The 19,659-nt window shown below is 33.1% G+C and overlaps 1 protein-coding gene across 3 annotated transcripts; it reads left to right on the top strand.

Annotated features, from left to right (window-relative positions):
- Window positions 1–2,603: 2,603 nt before the first annotated feature.
- LOC113777570 (putative late blight resistance protein homolog R1A-3) lies at window positions 2,604–7,501 on the top strand. Of its 3 annotated transcripts, none has more exons than XM_027322694.1 (3): window positions 2,604–6,337; window positions 6,975–7,068; window positions 7,195–7,501. In XM_027322694.1, exon 1 carries the CDS (start codon window positions 2,613–2,615, stop codon window positions 6,294–6,296), a length of 3,684 nt encoding a protein of 1,227 aa, XP_027178495.1. In that variant the 5' UTR covers window positions 2,604–2,612; the 3' UTR covers window positions 6,297–6,337; window positions 6,975–7,068; window positions 7,195–7,501. The 3 variants fall into 3 exon arrangements, with proteins under 3 accessions (XP_027178495.1, XP_027178497.1, XP_027178496.1); XM_027322696.1 differs by having other exon boundaries at window positions 6,975–7,081; XM_027322695.1 differs by having other exon boundaries at window positions 6,972–7,068.
- The last annotated feature ends 12,158 nt before the right edge of the window (window positions 7,502–19,659 follow it).

The following is a 19,659-nucleotide window of genomic DNA, read 5'->3' as shown; positions in this document are numbered from 1 at the left end:
TTGACTATATTATTTATTTATTTATCTAAAAGTACAATAAAATGAAATTAAATCTTCTATTAATATCTATATATTTATTATGTATCTTTCTCAGTATAATAATTAGTATCTAAAAGCACTTTATTATATATATATATTATATATATGTATATTAAAATTACTATTTTATATTTATAAATATTAAATTAATACTCACCGGTTCAACCAGTAATCCACTGGTTGAATCAGTGATCCATTGACCCAATTCCTCTGTCGGGTTCCTTATCGGGCCGGGTTTAATAACTATCCATATTAATATTGGAATTGGAATTGTGGCTAATCTAGAATTTTGCATTAACAAATAAATTAGGAGCAAAATCCAAAGGAACAGTTTTAGATAGAAGTGCTGTATTATTTTACTTGTAGCCATAATTCAAATTTGATACCTAATTTTTTGTAACCACTACCATTATTGATCATTAGCGAAATAGAATGACACTAATTATTAGAGAGGCATACCAAAAACTAAAACCAAATTCCGCTAACACTCTAACTTAAGACTGATGATATTTTAGTAACAAAATAACTATCATTTGAGTTGAATTTTTCAAATTTTTTGGTTAATTTTATGTCATTTCATATAAAGTACTTTGGGCATCACTATATCTATAACTATATTTTTGTATTTCTGATCGATTCAAGTGGCCTTAATGTTCTCTTTTTATGGCATTTGAATTGAATTTTTCAATTTTTTTGAGTATTATTTGTCATTCTTTATGTCATTTTATGATTTTCTGCAGAGAGGTGGCACGAATGGCCCAATTTAGCGTTAGCTTGGCCATTTGTGCACCTTGTTTATTTTGTTCAGTTGCCACATTAAGCTGAGAAACAACACAACTGGAGAAATAAAATAAAACTGCCATTTCTGTTGCCTCGCTACCTTTTCTACCTTTCCGATCTTCCATTTGCAACAAGTTCTCTGTATTATACCCAATGTAATCCTCTTTCATGATATCAACCCATTTCTTTCATGTAGAATGCAGACTTAAATGTATGCAGCAAGATGTATTATTGCTTTTTAATATATATTACAAGGAAAAGAGAAGGAAAAGAAAGTGGATCCAAGAGATGAAGAAATAGGATGGAGGACTCAAATTTGCGACCAAACGGGTGTGAGAATTCTAAGTTTGACAAATTTTTAGTTAACAACGCCAGAATGGTCTATATGCCTTTTTTTGTTCCCTTTGAAAAAGTAACATCCATTGTCTTGGTCGCTGGGAAAGTGTGGTCTAGCTCATTTAACTATTCTTTTTTGGTCCAAATTACTACTGATCTTTATCTTTTGTGGAAAGAGAATAATAAGACTATAGACAAGATGCCAATTTGGCCTTTCTTATTTATTCCTCTTTTCCCAAAGGATAGTTGACACTACAATAGCTGATTTGGTTGTTACTACTAGTTGGAATATTATATCTGACCCAAAAAAAAAGGTAAAAAAAAAAAATCGGTGTAACAAGAAGGCATAATCTTGTTAATTCTCGACTAGACAATCCTATCATTATTTTTTAACGTTAGATAATCCATCTATTTGCACTATACATATACAATTTGAAAATTGCTCTCCATTTTTAAGTGTTTTGAAAAACGATACAATTTATACAAAAAGGAGCAACTAAATTACAGTTAATAGGAGAACTTGATTTTCTTTCTGAAGTACACAATCATTTTCTCGAGCTACATTCTACATTTTTGAACTAAGTCGTACCCCTATAAACATTGAACTAGCAGCAATATCTATAGCAGGAGGACTCTGGTTGCTTCTCTAATTCAAATTAGAAAACTAGAAAGCCATAAGCCATCAATTGTTTAAGAACAATATCAAAATTAATGCAAAAACCATTACATGAATGTTGTAATCTTTCCGCCTATGTGACTGCAAATTTGAGCTTGAAATGGGAGGAATCTTACTTGAATTTGGTCATAACAAAAAAGTAAGCCACCAAATTGGTACACACGTGGCCACTAATAAAGGACCAGATTGGTCAGCACCATATTTTCAAGGGACAAAAATGATAACTTTTCTCTTGGTCTTCGTCTTGGCCCTTGTTTGGTACTATTGAAGTTGCTGGGAAAGCGTGGTCTCACTTATTTAACTTTTTTATTACTGCAGAAGTTCTGCTGCACCATATCTTCTGTGAACAAGATAGCATCTTACTAATTTACACGAAAAAAAATAGTCCTGCCTGTTATTTGTTAGCTACTGTTAGATGAGAAAGTCGTAGATCTTGAACTAATTTTATTCAGTTGCTAAACCAGATAGAAATCTGATATCAGAGTGAAAAGAAGATAAGATAATGGAGATCCCTTCCAGCGGGAACACAGGTTGCTTTGATTTTGCTTCAGATGATTATCTGCACTCGTATCACATCTCCTGTGGCAGTAGCACTAGCTGCTTTGATCTTGCTTTGGATTGTCTAGCCAAGTTTGACAAGTTCTACTTTCACTGGGACATCAAAAACTTGAAGAAAAAGGTAAGATTATTGAAAGCCGTTTTCCTGTATATCAAAAATTGTAGGAGGAGGAGGAACCGTGAAGCGCTTTTGGAGCACGATGAGGAGGACGAAGGTAATATTATGTCTCAAGGTTTGGGACGTGGCATTATTTGCTTCAGAATTCAAGATGTGACTATCAGGATGGTTCATGATCTTCAGTCTGCTTATCTTCTATACAACCATTCCGATGAGTCAGATTTTGACATCCTAGAAAGTGCGCTAACTAGATCCCGGGAAAATATCATGTTGCTTCTTGAGGCAGATATCAAGAAATCATGCACCATCATCTTCTTCGACTATTACTCACCGGGAGATCCACGACTAGTTATGGATCTTATTGTGTCCTTTTTAGAGACTATGGAGGATCCTCTGGAGGTTCATTTCAATCATAAACGGGAGAAGCTAATGGATACCATTAGACAGAAGCTAATGCTCTTAAGGAATCTCATTGGCATTGCGACAATGCGAGGTGTCGAGTCTATGCAATTGACAGATCTCTTGACTCATGTTGCAATTGTGGTTGCACACTTGATTTCTATATGTCGGTTTGACGGACTTGATGAACAAGTGTTCAATCAAATGGAATCTGAAATTTCTCGGCTGATACACGAGAAGATAAATCCTCTTGATGCTCAAGTCCGAGAAACTTACATACATGTCATGACGGCTTCAAAGAAACAATCAAGATCATCATATGCTTTAGCCCTTGAGGAGAATGAGCATCCAGTGCTAGTCGAATTTGTTAATTCTCTCCTATATTATCTTATGGATCTTCTAGAATCTTGTGGAAGTTTTCAGGTTCCAGTGAAGGATCAGATGCTAAAACTCCATCGGGGAGTAAGGTGCCTGAGATTCCTTCTTAAACAAGAGTTGAAACTAGGCGATGAAATAAACGATCTTACTGGAGTTATGGTCTGTGATGCAGGAATTCTGATCTTCTCTCTCTCTATCAATGAAATCAAAGAAGGCTTGCCCGAGGAAACAGATCTTGGGCTGTTTCATTTTCACAAAGTTCTCAAGTATATGATGGCAGAAGCTGCACACAATTATCCACTTACATCACCATATTCATCATCTAATTATCCTAGATCCAATGAGTTGGGCTGTATGGATTTTTTCCTAGAAAATCTCAAGGAACTAGCAAGGTGTGATGAGGCTGATGATTCAATTGTTTCCCTATTGGATCGAATCCAAATGGTCGAGAAAGATCTCATATTCTTAAGGTCTTTCCTAGAGAACGTCAAGGAGCAGAGCGATCAAAATGGAAAACTTCAAGCTTTAAGGAGTCAAGTTATGGAGGCTGCATACAAGGCAGAGTTACTGATTTACTCAACACTTGTTGGTGATAAATGTGAACATTCTTTGGATGCTGTTGCTAGAGATATCAATCTTCTGAAGATTGAGGCCCTAGAGATCCATAATGGTCAAACCCAGAGAGTTAACAACACTTCCAGTCACATACCATCACAACATACTGCGGCCATACACAATGAAGATCTGGTGGGTCTTGATGATGCATTGCAAGCTATCACACATCGGCTTACGAGAGGATCAAGGCAATTGGATGTTGTTCCCATCGTGGGTATGCCAGGGCTTGGTAAGACCACATTAGCCAATAAAGTTTATAATTCTCCTTCAGTTAGGTCACATTTCCATGTTCGTGGCTGGTGTTGTGTTTCTCAAACATTTAGTACGCACAGTTTGTTAACTCAGCTTTTGTGCAGTATTTCTTCTGAGAGTCCTGACAAATATCTTAAGATGGATGCAAATGATTTGGCTATGAAGCTAAGGCAGGTTTTGCTGAGAACCAGGTATCTCCTGGTTTTGGATGACTTGTGGGACGTTGAGACATGGAATTTGTTGAAAATATCATTGCCCAATGATGGCAATGGAAGTAGGATTCTCTTAACCAGCAGGTTGCACAGTTTGTCTTTGCAAATCAAACCTGATAACGAGCGCTACCATCTCCGCCAACTTAATGACGTAGAGAGTTGGACTTTGCTGCAAAAAAAGCTATTTGACAAAGAAGGTTGTCCTCCAACACTAAGTGAAGTTGGATCTCAAATAGCGAAATGTTGTGGGGGCTTACCCCTCACAATTGTCCTTGTTGCTGGAATTCTTGCTACTATTACACAAGATAGCTGGGAAGAAGTTGCTGAAAGTCTTAGTTCTACTGTCCTTTACGATGAATATTGCATGAAGATACTTGAGCTGAGCTATAGACATTTGCCAGAGTATTTGAAAGCATGCCTTCTATACTTTAGTGCATTTCAAGAAGATGAGGTCATTAATGTCCAAAGGTTGCTGTGGCTTTGGATCTCTGAAGGATTCGTGCAACAGACTGAAGGAAAGAGCTTAGAGGAAGTAGCTTACGACTGCTTGTTGGCTCTAATTAATAGAAGTTTAGTTATGGTTACCAAAAAAAGAACTACGAATGGTGCCAAGACCTGCCAACTTCATGATGTGGTACACGAGTTTTGTGTGAAAAAAGCCAAAGAAGAAAGTTTTCTGCATATTATTCATAGTTGGAAAGACCCTTTTAGTCTTACTGGACCAAGCTACCACCACCGAGTTTGTGTTCACTATACCAGTGAATTGAAGATTTGGGAGTTAATGCTAATTTTTCCCAATTTACACAGTTTGTTCTTGTTTGGACCCTATCATCATGTACCTAAAGAGGAGAATTTGGGGATTTTGTTTCCTAAACTTCTTAGAGTGTTAGATTTGGGGGATCTGAACTTTCGTGGATCATTTCCAATGGCAGTACTGTTGCTTGTTCGTTTGAGATACCTGGCACTCAGTGGAATAACATCCATCCCATCTGCGATAGCCAACCTCTCAAGGTTAGAAGCTCTTATTGTAGAAAAGACGTCCACTGATATTGTGCTGCCGAATACTATTTGGAACATTAAGACATTGAGTTATCTGCGTACCACTAAAGGTGCAATTGTGGGTTTTATTTTTCCAATTACAAACCTTGAAGTATCCCCAGATTTGGATCATTTAGAGACTTTAAGCCTTGCAATTGATCCCTCCTCTCAAAGCTTGCAAAAGATACTAACAAAGTTACCAAGCATCCGCAGGCTAAAGTGTAAGAGATCCTACGGATTAGGAGAAGCTACCAGAAATTGCGACAAGATTCTTGTGTTTGACTGTTTGAATCAACTGCAATCACTTCGTTTGACTGCTTTTGATGGATATGGATTTAAATTTCCATTGAATTTGAAGAAGTTGACTCTCAAATGGAATAGACAGCCATGGAGTGAAATTTCAACAATTGGAAAGCTGCCCAATCTTGAAGTGCTTAAATTACTCAAGGAATCCTTTGTTGGGGAAGAATGGGTAATGGAAGAAGGGGAGTTCCCTAGCCTCCGAGTATTGGAATTATCGATGTTGGACGTTCGCAACTGGAGCGCATCTTCTGATAATTTTTCCCGTCTTGAGAAATTGTGCGTGCACTCGTGTATGTACCTGGAGGAGGTCCCTTCTTGTTTAGGGGAATGTGAGACTCTTGAAATGATTGAGGTGAAAGGGTGCCGCGAGTCTGTTGCAGATTCTGTAAAGCAAATTCTGCAAGAACAGATGGATATGGGAAATGAGGTTCTCAAGACAGTAATTGAAGATTTTGGTTATACATTTGCTTCCCCAGAAGTAGAGTCAATTCCCTCGGTAGCAGAGTCAATTCCCTCGGTAGCAGAGTCAAATTTCTCAGAAGAAGAGTCAAATGCCTCAGAACAGGAGTCTATTTCCTCTCATCACGCCTGACAATGGTGAGAGTGAACGTACAATGGGATTCCACTCATCAGGTCAGATAAAACTATATTGGCATTCGTTGAATCAGTTCAATTATATAATAATTCACGTTTCTCTTTTTCATCTGTTTATATGCTGAATCAGTTTAATGATATATTAATTGATGTTTATTGAAGCAATTTCTGGAGGCTTCCAAATTCTTTTGTTTGAGCCTGATGCTGCTGTATAACTTTCTGTTTCTAAAATCTTCTCCTTGTTCTTCCATGCTGCTACATATTGATATGATACTAAAAACCAGCAGCAGGGGACAAGTTTTCCGTTCCCAGTTTGTGTAAATACAGAAAAGTATAACTTGCTTCCATTTTTCCTCAATAAGAACCATAACTCAATTGATTGATATGCTGAAACATGCAAAAATAGTTTTACAACAAATTAATAGTAAGAGGAGACCAAAAAGAAAAAAAAAAAGGTATGGTTGTGTTCCTTTTTAACAGAGAAAGGGCATAGGACTTAATAGCAAAATTTTGCATCAATACTTGTCCTTCATAATTTGCATAGCATTGTTATGTGAAGCGCATGTTTCGTTGGCATTGAGATCTAGAAATAGCCTTGAATATCAAACCAAAAGATCTAGAAACCGTTCTTCATTCAACTGATCTAATACTGCAATTATTCATTCTTCCACAGCAGATTTCCTTGGAAGGAGAGTCTATTTCTTCTCATTTACACTCAGTGAAGCATTTCTGTCTCTTCTTGATTTGGTGTGATCATTCCCGCTCATCAGGTTAGATATAATTGTATGTATGCGTATGGTAATCCAGTTTAATGATATATAATTCCTCATGTACCTTCTTTTTCGTCTGTACCAAATTATTTGGTTTGATGCAGCTGCATTACTTTGTCATTGCAGGGGCGAGCACAATCATGCGTTGGATTAGTTCGATGACAAAATAATTCATGTTTATTGAAGCCATTTCTGGGGCTTCCAGATTGTTTGGTTTGAACTTGATGCAGCTATATCACTTTGTCATTGCATTCTATCAATCCAACAGTATATCCATCATAATCTGCTTGTAAAGTGTTCTCCATGCTCTTTCCTGGTTTGATGTTTAATAGTATTTATGATCCCAATCCTTTTTTTTTTTTTTTGGTTACAGTAATCTCTCATCTGTATGTCTTTACACCCTTGGATATTGTGGAGAAGCAAGTTAATATCATTTTTCAAATTCCCAATATCAGAAACACCTTCTTCTGGTTCTGTCAATGCTTTGATAACATTGATGGCATCTCCATTGGAATTTTATCTATGTTAAAACTGTAAAAGGTGGTTGGTCAGATTGCTTTAAACATACATTAAAGGCTAACCTGACATCTAAATATATATATACTTTTGTGAGCGAAAAAAGGGCCAGGCGAAAAGTGACACTAACTTTCTGCCGTCCCAATAATGATTGTTATCGAAAATTCCAAATTTCCGCTGTTTTGTTTTTCGACTGTCTTTCTTTGTTTGGGCCTCTGGTTCATTTTTGCCTTTCTGATTTTTGGCTTTGGCTTATTGGGTTTATTATTTGGATTAATCTTTCCTACACTAAAAGTGTATACACTATCAGCGTTGGATGAATGACAATTATGTAAAATTTGAATTTAAAATTTAATTTTTGCAAATGTGTCATAGATTCAACGGTGATAATATATAAACTGTCTGTCAGTGTATATAAGATTTACTCTTATTATTTCTTTCGATTTCTTTTGATTTTTTTTGTATTCTCTATATATTTGTTTCTGTGATTTTTGTATCCTTAATTTTTTTGTTCCATAAAAGAAACCTACAAAATTAAGAAAATCGGACATTATACAAAAAATAAAACTTACTAATTTACCTACGCGTGTATAGACGCGGTTTACAAACTTACACGGTTTTCATGGATGTCCCACTATTGAAACATCACAAAGCATAATTTGTTCTCTTTATAGCTACTTAATTACTTTGTCAAGTCTCGTCTTTTCTATATACAATAGCGTTCCTCTACGTTGCTTGTACAATTGACTAGACCTCAAGGGCAAGACTTCTAACTGTTAAAACCCCAGACCTTAAGCTTTTTTTGCCACTACGGACTGAAATGTTTTATATAATGATTTCTATGCATTCTTCAACTTAGCAATAATTTTCCAGAAGTCTAAAGAGTGTAATTTTTCCTAGACATTTTTCTATGGTGTTTTTCATCTTTTATTTTCCAATCAACGTGATTAATTGTTCAAAGTCCAAACTGGCAAAAAAATAATTAGTTCTTTTAATAGTTGCTTAATTACTTTATCAAATTCTGTCCCAATTGGGGATAGGAAGGGATGGGAGGATAAATTTTTTTTTATTATTTAAAAAAGGTCTCATCTTGTCTATATACAATAGTGTTCCTCAATCTAGCTTATATAATTGACTAGACATCAAGGACAAGACTTCTAATTGTCAAGTCACTCAACATTAAACTTTTAGAGTTTATCCCACCTTGCACCATTAAAGTTCTTTCTACTTTCATTTTGCTCCTCAAAATCTTAGTTACAAAACCTTACATCTCATCTTTCAAAGCAAATTCTAAATCTTACAAAGACCTTAAAACCAAAAACCTCATAATCATCTGGTTAATACCACTATGAGTTGAACTGCGGCGTGAGAGCAATCCACTGTTGTTGATGCCATTCATCCCATTTTGGGTTCTCTCTCTCCCAGGCATAAAAAATGAGATTTATTTACGAAGATGTGATTACCATAACAACCAACAGTAGAACAAACCGCCATCTTTTACACCATTTGCCACAAATCTTTCATCATTGTTTATCTTTTTTCCGAACCTATCCTAATTCTACATCTATTTTGCTCATTGGTATACTCAAATATCCAACTTAATTACAAGTTTAAAACCTCAAAGCTCTTGTGGAAGTTGAGGCCGGGTAACATTGGAGTAGACAAAGTTTTGTTTAATTTATGTGATTTTTTTTTTCAAGTAGTCATAATCAACTTTTTATTCTTTTTGGACCATTTACAAATTCCAAGCCTTCTTTAGGAGTTCTATACTCCAAGGGATTTTGATTTTTGTAAGATTTCCTACACATCAAAAATTTTTCAAGCTCAAAATACATTAAAATGATTGAACTAGTGATCTAGACGCTTGAACTCATAAGTCAAAACTAATCACTCATTCAGTTCATTCAACAGTCCAGTTTCAAAACATTTCAATTGCTAAAATTGTTCAAAAGCTGGAATATTTTGAAAACAACCTTCCCTAAAGTTTTTAGCAATATTATTTATCATCCCTATAATTTTAAAAATATCACTTATCTTCTTTGTTAGTGAGATGCGATAAAAAGTCACCATCACAACGTACAAAATGACAACATCACCCTCATTATGTAACATTATTTGTTCAAAAATATTTTGGAAGAAAAAAGGGAAAATGATCGGTTTCATCCTTCACATTTTACAAAAATATTCTTTTCGTCCCTCACTTTTAAAACGAAGCAATTTCATCATTGACATTTAAAAACTGAAGTTCTTACATCCCTGAACCCAAATTTCAATCTGAATCAAACCACCAATCAACCTGATTAGAAATTTTGGGAGTGTAATTGGTAGATCACTTGGTTAACTCAACTTGATATTCATGTAAAATTTAATGAACCCAAAAAGAAAAAATAAAAAATTATAACATAAAAAAGAAAGATTAATCTTTCCTACATTATTATTGTATACACTGACAGTTTTATGTACAGCCATATCATTTCAATTTAAATTTAAACGCTAAATTTTATATTTATGATACACATTTAGATTTGCAAGCGGATATACTAACGGTATATGAAAAGATTTACCCAAAAAAAAACTCTACTATTCCAAGACAAAGAATGGCCTTTTATATTATAATTTTTATTTTTTTGGTTTAATAAATGTCATGTGAATATGATGAAATTGACCGAGTGATCTATCAATTCTATTTCTGAAATTTATTACTGGGTTATTGAATGGTTTGATTCAGATTGAAAATTAGGTTCATGGATGTAATAACTTTAATTTTTAAATGTCAGGGACAAATTTGCTTCATTTTAAAAGTGAGGGACGAAAAGAATATTTTTGCGAAATGTGAAGGATGAAACAAGTCATTTTCCCTATTTTAAAACACTTGGACCTCAGATTCAACTCTTTGTTTGACCAAAAATAAAAAAAAAATGGATATCTTTGTACCAAAATGCCTTTTTTTTTGTTAAGCCAATCTTTTCTCCTTAATATTTTAAAGTTTCCTTTCTACATGTATAGTTTTTATAAAGCTAATATTCAAATTGTCAATCGTAATCAATGCATTGAATTGGGAAACAAAGACATTTCACGCAGAAAGGTTAAACATTTCCATTTTATGCAACTTGATACTAAATTCGGTTTGAGCTGTGAGAAAGCCAGGGAGATTGTTGTTCTTAACAAGATCATTGGCCATACATGTTTAATTATTACCCATTAAACCAGGATTAAGATCATGTACCACAGATGATCTCCAAATCAATGCCATTTTTTGAAGCTTGCATGTGTACTCTCTGTTCTTTTCCAAGAATAGCTTGGCCATTAAACAATTTTTGTGGTTTTCCCCAATATAAGTTCATCGTGAACCTTAGCTGAGAAACAACATATACATAAAGGAAATTTTATATACACTGTCATTATTGAATCATGACAGATATGCAAAAAATTGGCTTTGTATAATATTCAATTTTGTAACGTGAAGTTTTAAGGTATTAATTCAATCATGCGAATTACAAAAACCAAGGGCATTTAATTCAACAAAGAAAGAAGTGTTTCGTGCGACATGCACTATTTTTACGTGGCTCTGTTTGTGCCGTTGACTTTATCTACAGAGGAAGTTCTATTCTATTTTCCCGTTTCCTTTGCATGGACTTTTTTTGGCTTCAAGCTTACCATAAGTTTGTAGTGGTCGCCGACTTAGCTTCATGTCTTCTCCTCTTCTCTTCCCCAGTTTATTCTTTATTTGCAATAGCATGTTGTATCCAGTGGCGGAACCAGAATTTTAGAGTATGGAAAGCGAATAATACAGGTGAATTTTTTTTTTTATGAGCGTAATTTTTTATAATCACGAATAGTAGGTCAATTTATGAGTGTAATGATTTAGACTTGATCTAATTACAGTTTAATGAATTATTTTAAACCAATGTTCTCCAACAAGACCAACGAAATCAAGTCTAAAAAACATAATAAGGACGTCATATATCGAGTAATGAATTAAAATATGCATTAGTATGTTAAATGTACATAGTAACTCATGTTTTTATCTTTTCTTTCTTACTACCCTACACGAAAATTTTTTTAAAAAAAAACTACATGAACATATGGCAAAGTTTTACTTGAAAATACTGAATGAAATTGTCAAATTAGTTACAAATATGAATTGTAGTACATGTTTACAATGATATTTTTGGAAACAATACATACAATTTTTAGAAGATAATGTGTAATATAAAGCATATAATTGGAAATTAAACTTTGGAGATCAACTAATTTAATAATAGCCTAAAAATATTTAGAAAGGTTATTATCTTTCCTAAGGGCAAAAGTTGAGTGAAGGGGGCTGGCAGCGAAAATTTTTCTTTAAATTCTTGTGGGCAGAAAGTTGAGGGGTGCAAAAAAAATAAAAAAAAAGACTGTAAATGAAAATTAGTAAAATTCCTCAAGGACTTAAGGAGAGTAGCCAAAACTTGGGGGTTGGCTGCCCCAACCTGCTCCCTTGTGATTATGGTTGAAAAATGACTTAATATACTCGGTATTCGAATCGAGTTTAACATAGTAAACGTTCGTTCAAACTTGGTTCGCCAACTAATGAAATCATTTAAATTTGATTAAAAAAAAATTCGTTCAAACTTGATTCGGCAAATAAATAAGTTAAATTTAAATAAAATTTCAACCTAATTAAAATAATCAAATAAACTTGAATATTAGGATATTCAACTTGATTAAACTCATTTATACTCCTATTTGTGGCTCCAACCCTGGCTATATCCGGTTTTTGGACTCTCTGGTTCTTCCAAAGGGAAAAGCAATAGAGATTAGTGTAAACCAACAACCAGCAAGAAATGACACGTATTTACTCTCATGTTAATGTAAAAAAATTGGTATGTAAATAAGTCCGAAGCACAAGTAGTGAGAATTCAACCAATATTAGAATAAAAAAAATTTTGAGTTAGAGCCCCGAAGCAATAAACCAAATTAAGGGATAAATTAGCCTATGATAAATAAAATGGAAGAGCTGCATAAAACCCAATAAAAAAACCATCCCAGGAAAACGGGAAAAAAAAAGGAAAAAAGACCAAAAGAAAGAAAGAAAGAAAAAAAGAAAAAACCCGGTAGAAGACAGAGGAGGCTTTCTGACAACAGCAGTTGGCCGAATTATCCATTGTTCGGGCCAAAAATCAAGGCAGCGTCACATGGTCTTCTTTGGTGTAATGGTAAGAGATAAAACAGCGTCGCATGGTCTTATCATATGGTCATGAAACCAACCATTATAATACAAAAGTTTGCAGGCACATTTTCTGATTTTTTTTTTTCGTCTTCACTTTTTATCTATACCTTGCTCTATTTTAATCTATCTAAAAAGCGGTTCAATACTGAGAATCAGTGAAAACCGAACCACCGTCAAAAATACACTACACATCGTCTGAATTTTTTTAGAAAAGTAATTTATTGTGACAATCGGTGACAAGCAATATTTGAAACTTTAACTTTTCAAAGACCGGTGAAGACTTGATCGGTCTCCACCCACCCAATGGCCGGTGGTTAGGCACATATTCTGATTGCACATTCAATTTCCATCACCTAGCTGTTCTTGAGATTTTCAACCATCAAGTAAGCTGGACATTATTTTTCTTTCAACGTCATATTTATTGAAGATATGATGTTGAAGCCATCCCCTCTGTGCTAGTTTGTAGCAAAACTAACGAGGAAAATAAAAAGGCTACGTCAAGAAAAGGAAATGGCCCAATTTGATAGAATAGATTCTCAAAAATTTCTCAAAAAGATGCATTCTGTAAAAGTCACAAATATTTGAAAGATCTAGAGAACAAGCCTGTACGTTGTTAATGGAACTAAAAAATTCAGAGTTGTAGCAACTAGTAACAATGAAAAGAGAAGGAAAAAAGGCTCATTAGCCGGCAAATTAGTTTTAACAGAAACAGGTAGATCGGACTAAAACTCATTAGTTTTTATAAAAAGGATTTTTATGAAAAAAAATTTAAAACACTTTGGCCTGAAAATCAACTCGTCCGACCTCCCCCCCACAAAAAAAAAACAAAAACTCTTGTCTGACCTCCACTAATTATTTTTTTTTATGCTGGCCATTTTTTTGGGGTTAAGTTCAAATGTTCAATGCAACTTACTCAATCCAAGAAGATGAATTATGATTTAGCTGTCACTGCTCGGCTGGGTGGGTGGGTGGCTTATACTGATAGTCAACGCATTGAGATTGGAAACAAAGAAATTTGATGCTAATTCTGAACACAAATATGTCATACAATGGATGAGAGAAACAATTTAGTACTTAAAGAGTAACTTATGAAATGGCACGTCATGATGCCCATATTTTAAACACAATTTGCAGGCTAGTCATCAAGTGCAACTGCAACTTCCTTTCACCTAACCATTGTCCTTATTTTATTTGGACACTAATTAGCCAGTCACTAGTCTTTAGTAAAATTAACAGGAAAATAAAAAAGCTATGTTAAAAAAAAAAAAATCTCAAAAAGATGCATTCTGTAATCGTCATCATACTTCCCAAGATATGGAGATCATGACTTTTTGAAAAGTTTATACCTATTCCCTCTTTTTCTAAAAAAATATTTGAATATGTCAATATAGTTAAGAGTATAATGTTTGATTTAAGGGTTAAAAATAAAAAAGCCCCCTGTGGTAAGCCTAATACACAGAAAAGCCCCCTATAGTTTCAAAATATACAATACGACATTTCATGCTTTGAACTAAATTGTAAAAGTGACGGAATCCGTTAAACTTAACGGAAATGACTTATTGGAACCTAAAAAAAAATTTTAATACCTATTTTTTATCAAATATACCAATTCTACCCCTTAACCCTCAATTCTCTCTATTTAGAAAATAAAACAAATGATTTTTTTGAGCTGTCTTTTGCTTAATTATATCAGGGTATTTTGGTCATTTTGACCATTTCCGTTAAGTTTAACGGATTCCGTCACCTTTACAATTTAGTTCAAAGTATGAGGAGTCGTGTTGTATATTTTGAAACCACGGGGGGCTTTTCTGTATATTAGGTTTACCACAGGGGGCTTTTTTATTTTTTACCCTTGATTTAATTGCCGACGCTAGCGGGAATACCACACCTTCTCCTTTCCCACACCAAACCAAAAAAAAAAAAAAAAAAAAAAATGTAAAAGGTAGGCATAACTAACCTCGTTGTCCTGCAAAATATATTGAAAATCCAATTAATTTTTAGAACAAAATGACTTTTATTTGGGGACTGAGGTATTTGCACCTACACTAAGTGACTCGTAATGCATAATAGAGTACATATGATACTTCTGTTTACTTCTTTAAAGGAAGTAAAATATTTTATGGAGGGAAGATGTACTAATTTGTTAACTTCAGGTTCAAAGCAAAGCATTTTAAATAGTGGGTATGGAAAAAAAGAAAAGAAAAGAAAAGAAAAGAAAGTTGTCACCAAGCTCATTTGCTTTATTAATCTAAACCTAGCCTCGACAAAGCATGCTGCAATCGAAGTTTCTTTCCCAATCAGCCACTTTTGTTGAGTTAGCATGACTTCTAATTATGGTCAAGCATTTTACAGAATAAACTAAAACATAAGTATTATTACCTTCTAATGAAGGCATTGATTTAGACATTCTTTCAAGTATTATGAACAATCATCATGCTTTAGCAATGATATTACATTGGGTTACTAAATCATTTAGTTTCAATGCACTATTTGTATCCAATTTAGTCTGGTAAATTATCTAATCATAATACTTATCAATGGATTAGGTGATTTGAAGTACTGATATAACTTTTTTTTTATTTTAATATATATTACAAGAAAAAAGGGGAAAGAAAGCGGAACCAAGAGATGAAGAAATAGGATGGAGGACTTAGATTTAAAACCCAAGGGGTGAGAATCCTAAGTTTGACAAATTTTTAGTTAACAACACCAGAACGGTCCATACCTTTTTTTTTTTTTTTTTGGCATTAAAAGTAACATCCGTTGTCTTGATTGCTAGGACAGTATGGTCTAACTTATTTAACTATTATTTTTTGGTTCAAATTGCTACTGATCTTTATCTTTTGTGGAAAAAGAACAAGACTATAGACAAGATGACTATTTGAATTTTCTTATTTATTCTTCTTTCCCAAAAGAAATATTTGAATGTGCCAATATAATTAAGAGTACCATAGTTGATTTAGTTGCTGCTGCTCGTGAAATATTATATTTGACCAAAAAAGAGAAAAGAAAAAAAATCTGTATAACAAATAGGCATAAAACTCGTTAATTCTCACCTAGGGAATCCTATAATTAGTTTTTAGTATTGAATAATAATTCATCTGTTTGTGCTATACATATACAATTTGAAAATTGCTCTACATTTTTAACTGTTTTTTTAAAAAAATACTTTTTATGTGTTTTAAAAAACAATACAACTTATACAAAAAGGAGCAACTAAATTCGAGTTAATAGTAGGACATGATTTTCTTTTTGAAGCACAAAGTCATTTTCTTGAATTGCACTCTACATTTTTTTTTTTAAATAAATTGTACTTCTGTCAACATTTAATTAAAGCTACAAGCTGCTTCTCTGATTGATTTACACTGTGATTCAAATTAGACAATTAGTTTGAAAACTTGAAATTAAGAACAATATCAAAATTAATACACATGAATGTTGTGATCTTACTGCTCATGTGACTACAAATTTGAGCTTGAAATGGGAGGAATCTTACTTCAATTTAGTCATAAAAAAAGTAAGCTACCAAATTGGTACACATGCGGCCACTAACAAAAGACTAGATTGGTCAATACCTTATTTTCAAGGGACAAAAATGATAACTCATCTCTTGATCTTGGTCTTGGTCATTGTTTGGCACTACTGAAGTTGCTGAGAAAGTGTGTTCTCAATTATTTTGGATGTTGCTGCGGTATGTTTAGTGGTAAATTCTGTAATGTAATCGGATATTTGAAGACAGGTGTGGAAAGTAAAGCATATGGCAAAACAGGTGGCACGTTGCAACCTGACATGTATGGATCAAGAAGGGAATATTTGTACTAAAGCAAGTGGAGGCCTATAACCGGGGTTTGGAAATATTGTGTACTGCATAAGCTCAAAATGTGTTGGGGTGTCACAGAATTAACATAAATATAAAGGGTCTAAGAAAAAAACATTTGTGAGGAAGCGTAAGCAGTACTAATTACTAAACAAAGCCATCGTGGGACCACCAAAGAGGAAGCGTATTACGTACTAAAGGGAAACTAGTAAATTTTATATTTAACAAATTTTAAATATGTGAAAGTAAAAATTTTTTGCTCATAACATATCAGCTCTTTATGAGTTTTTTGCATTACATCAACAAAATACTAACTATTTATGGGTATTTTACTCTGAATCATTACATTTATGTAAAATACATATATGTTTGTAACTAAAATTGAAAAAGTATTATACTTATACTTTTACGAAAGGAAAACTAGTAGATTTTGCATTTAACAAATTTTAAATATTTGAAAGTAAAAAAGATTGCGCCCATAATATACCAGCTCTTTATGGATTTTTTTGCATTACATCAACAAAATACTAGCTATTTATGGGCATTTTACTCTGAATCACTACATTTACATAAAATACATAAATGTTTGTAACTAAAATTGAAAAAGTAATATACTTATATTTTTACAAAAGAGAAACTGGTAAAATTTGTATGTAACATAAATTAAATATGTTAAAGCAATATTAAAGGTGATTTTATTAGTTACTTAATTTGTTGGTAAGAAACAAGGTTTCTTTTGCAAAATTTGTTCATTAGATTTTTTTTTCAAATAATTAGGATATAAAGGTAAATTTTCACAATCTTTTGTTAGCAATAGACCCCAATTTCCTCCTAGGCAGTGACGAAACCAAGATTTTTTCCTTGAAGGGAGGGGCAAAATGATTGATAAATAAAATTATTTTAATATGTTATGTTCAAAATAATTTTCATCTATTTAAATATATGGCATCCTAAAATATCAAATATTAACTTTAATTATAAAGGTTTGTCTATTTAATAAATATGTAGTATAATCATAACTAAAATTAAGACAAGAAATAACATTTGATTAAATATCTTATACGAAAAAATGCACTTTTCATCCTCAAAGTTTGGGTGGTTGGCCAATTTCATCCTCAAAGTTTCACCCCAAACATATTGCATCCTCAAAGTTTCGTAATTTTGGCCAATTAAGGACAATTGACGGGAAATGAAGAATTAATCGTTAGAACCAACGATTTTACCCAACAAAAAATGGGTAAAACCGAATAGAGCCATTTTTAACGGAACAATTGCAACAGACAAAAAACTCAATTCTTCTCCTTCTTCGCTCTGCCTTTCTGTAACCCCAAAATTTTTTTGTCAATCTTTGAAATTTTAACAACCATTATACAACTTTCAAAATAAATAAATTTATTCTAAATTTTTATTTGGGATTATTTCACAAACCAAATCGCGGTCACTTTGTGTAAAGTATCACTTTCCCAAAAAAGACCAGCTCTTTATGGTTTTCCTCCATTATAAGAACAGAGTACCCATTTTTTCATAACTAAATTTATTTATCGAATAAAATAAAAATAAATCCATTTTCTAATTAAAAACCAGCTCTTTATGGCTTTTCTATATTATAAGAATAGAGTACCCATTTTTTCATAACTAAATTTATTTATCGAATAAAATAAAAATAAATCTATTTTCTAATAAAAGACCAGCTCTTTATAGCTTTCCTCCATTATAAGAACAGAGTACCAATTTTCTCATAAATAAATTTATTTATCAGATAAAATAAAAATAAATCTATTTTTCAATAAAAAACCAGCCCTTTATGGCTTTCCCCCATTATAAGAACAGAGTACCCATTTTTTCATAAACAAATTTATTTATCGGATAAAATAAAAATAAACCCATTTTTTCAATAAAACACCAGTTCTTTATGACTTTCCTCCATTATAAGAACAGAGTACCATTTTGAAGGCAAAAAGGAATTTGTTTATCGGATAAAATAAAAATAAACTCATTTTTCAATAAAACATCAACTCTTTATAACTTTTCTCCATTATAAGAAAAGAGTGCCCATTTTGTCATAAACAAGTAACTTCTTTAATTATAAACCATCGACCCCTTACCAAAGACGATCAAATGCAGCTAGATGATTTTTTTGCAAGAAAGTTGCCAAAAGCAGCTTTGTGACTGTAGTTGCTACTTTTTTTTTCAACCATTTTTTTAGCAAGAGGTATCATTAATGTCAATATTGAGATATAGCAAAAATTTTATATGAATAACAAACCAATTTGTCATTACAAATACAAAACGAGCAACAATATATTACAACCAATACTATCAACAGTACAAAGCACAAAGATACTCAAATCAAATCCTAATTAGGCTTTAATATGTACAACCAAAATTGTCAGGAATAACAAATGCTAAGATAGACCCTGTGCCGATATACAATGAGTATCATGTTTGCATTAATTGGCGAAGTCCATAATCGAAGTAGCTTGCAAGAGCTTCATAGCCAGGTTTACTACAATCCACCATCAACCTACAGAGTCCAATGGAAAAAAAATTATTAAACAGAAATTTACATTGGTAGTTAGATAAATTAAACTTGCATTAGCCTACATATATCAAAGACGTTATGTTTTAATTGCTTTAAAAGATTCACTCACTTAGAGTTCAAGTCAACATTCATATATTATTTTAGTAAATGGAAAATTAGCCTTTGGTTCCCCATGTGTGAGTTAACACAAGGAACCTCCTCCATAGTCGCGGGTTGCTTACAGCTTCCATCAATTCTGGTATTTCTTCTTCTGAAAGCTTGGATCCCAACCTAGATAACCCAGTTTTGAGCTCTTCATAAGTAATGGTACCACTTCTATCCATGTCCATGTTGTTGAACATTTGTCTCAACCCCTTGATTTCTTCTTCTGAAAGGTTTTCTGCAATAACCTTCCAGTAATTTCATGTTTCAGCTATCAATAACTCTAGAAAGAGGAATCATAAAGCAACTGTAGAAGGGAAAGTTCTCTTATGAATGACTGTCAAATGTATTCACTAGTTCATT

This window comes from Coffea eugenioides, chromosome 7, assembly GCF_003713205.1.
Source record: "Coffea eugenioides isolate CCC68of chromosome 7, Ceug_1.0, whole genome shotgun sequence".
Taxonomy (NCBI): domain Eukaryota; kingdom Viridiplantae; phylum Streptophyta; class Magnoliopsida; order Gentianales; family Rubiaceae; genus Coffea; species Coffea eugenioides.
This window is presented reverse-complemented; position numbering and strand designations above follow the sequence as displayed.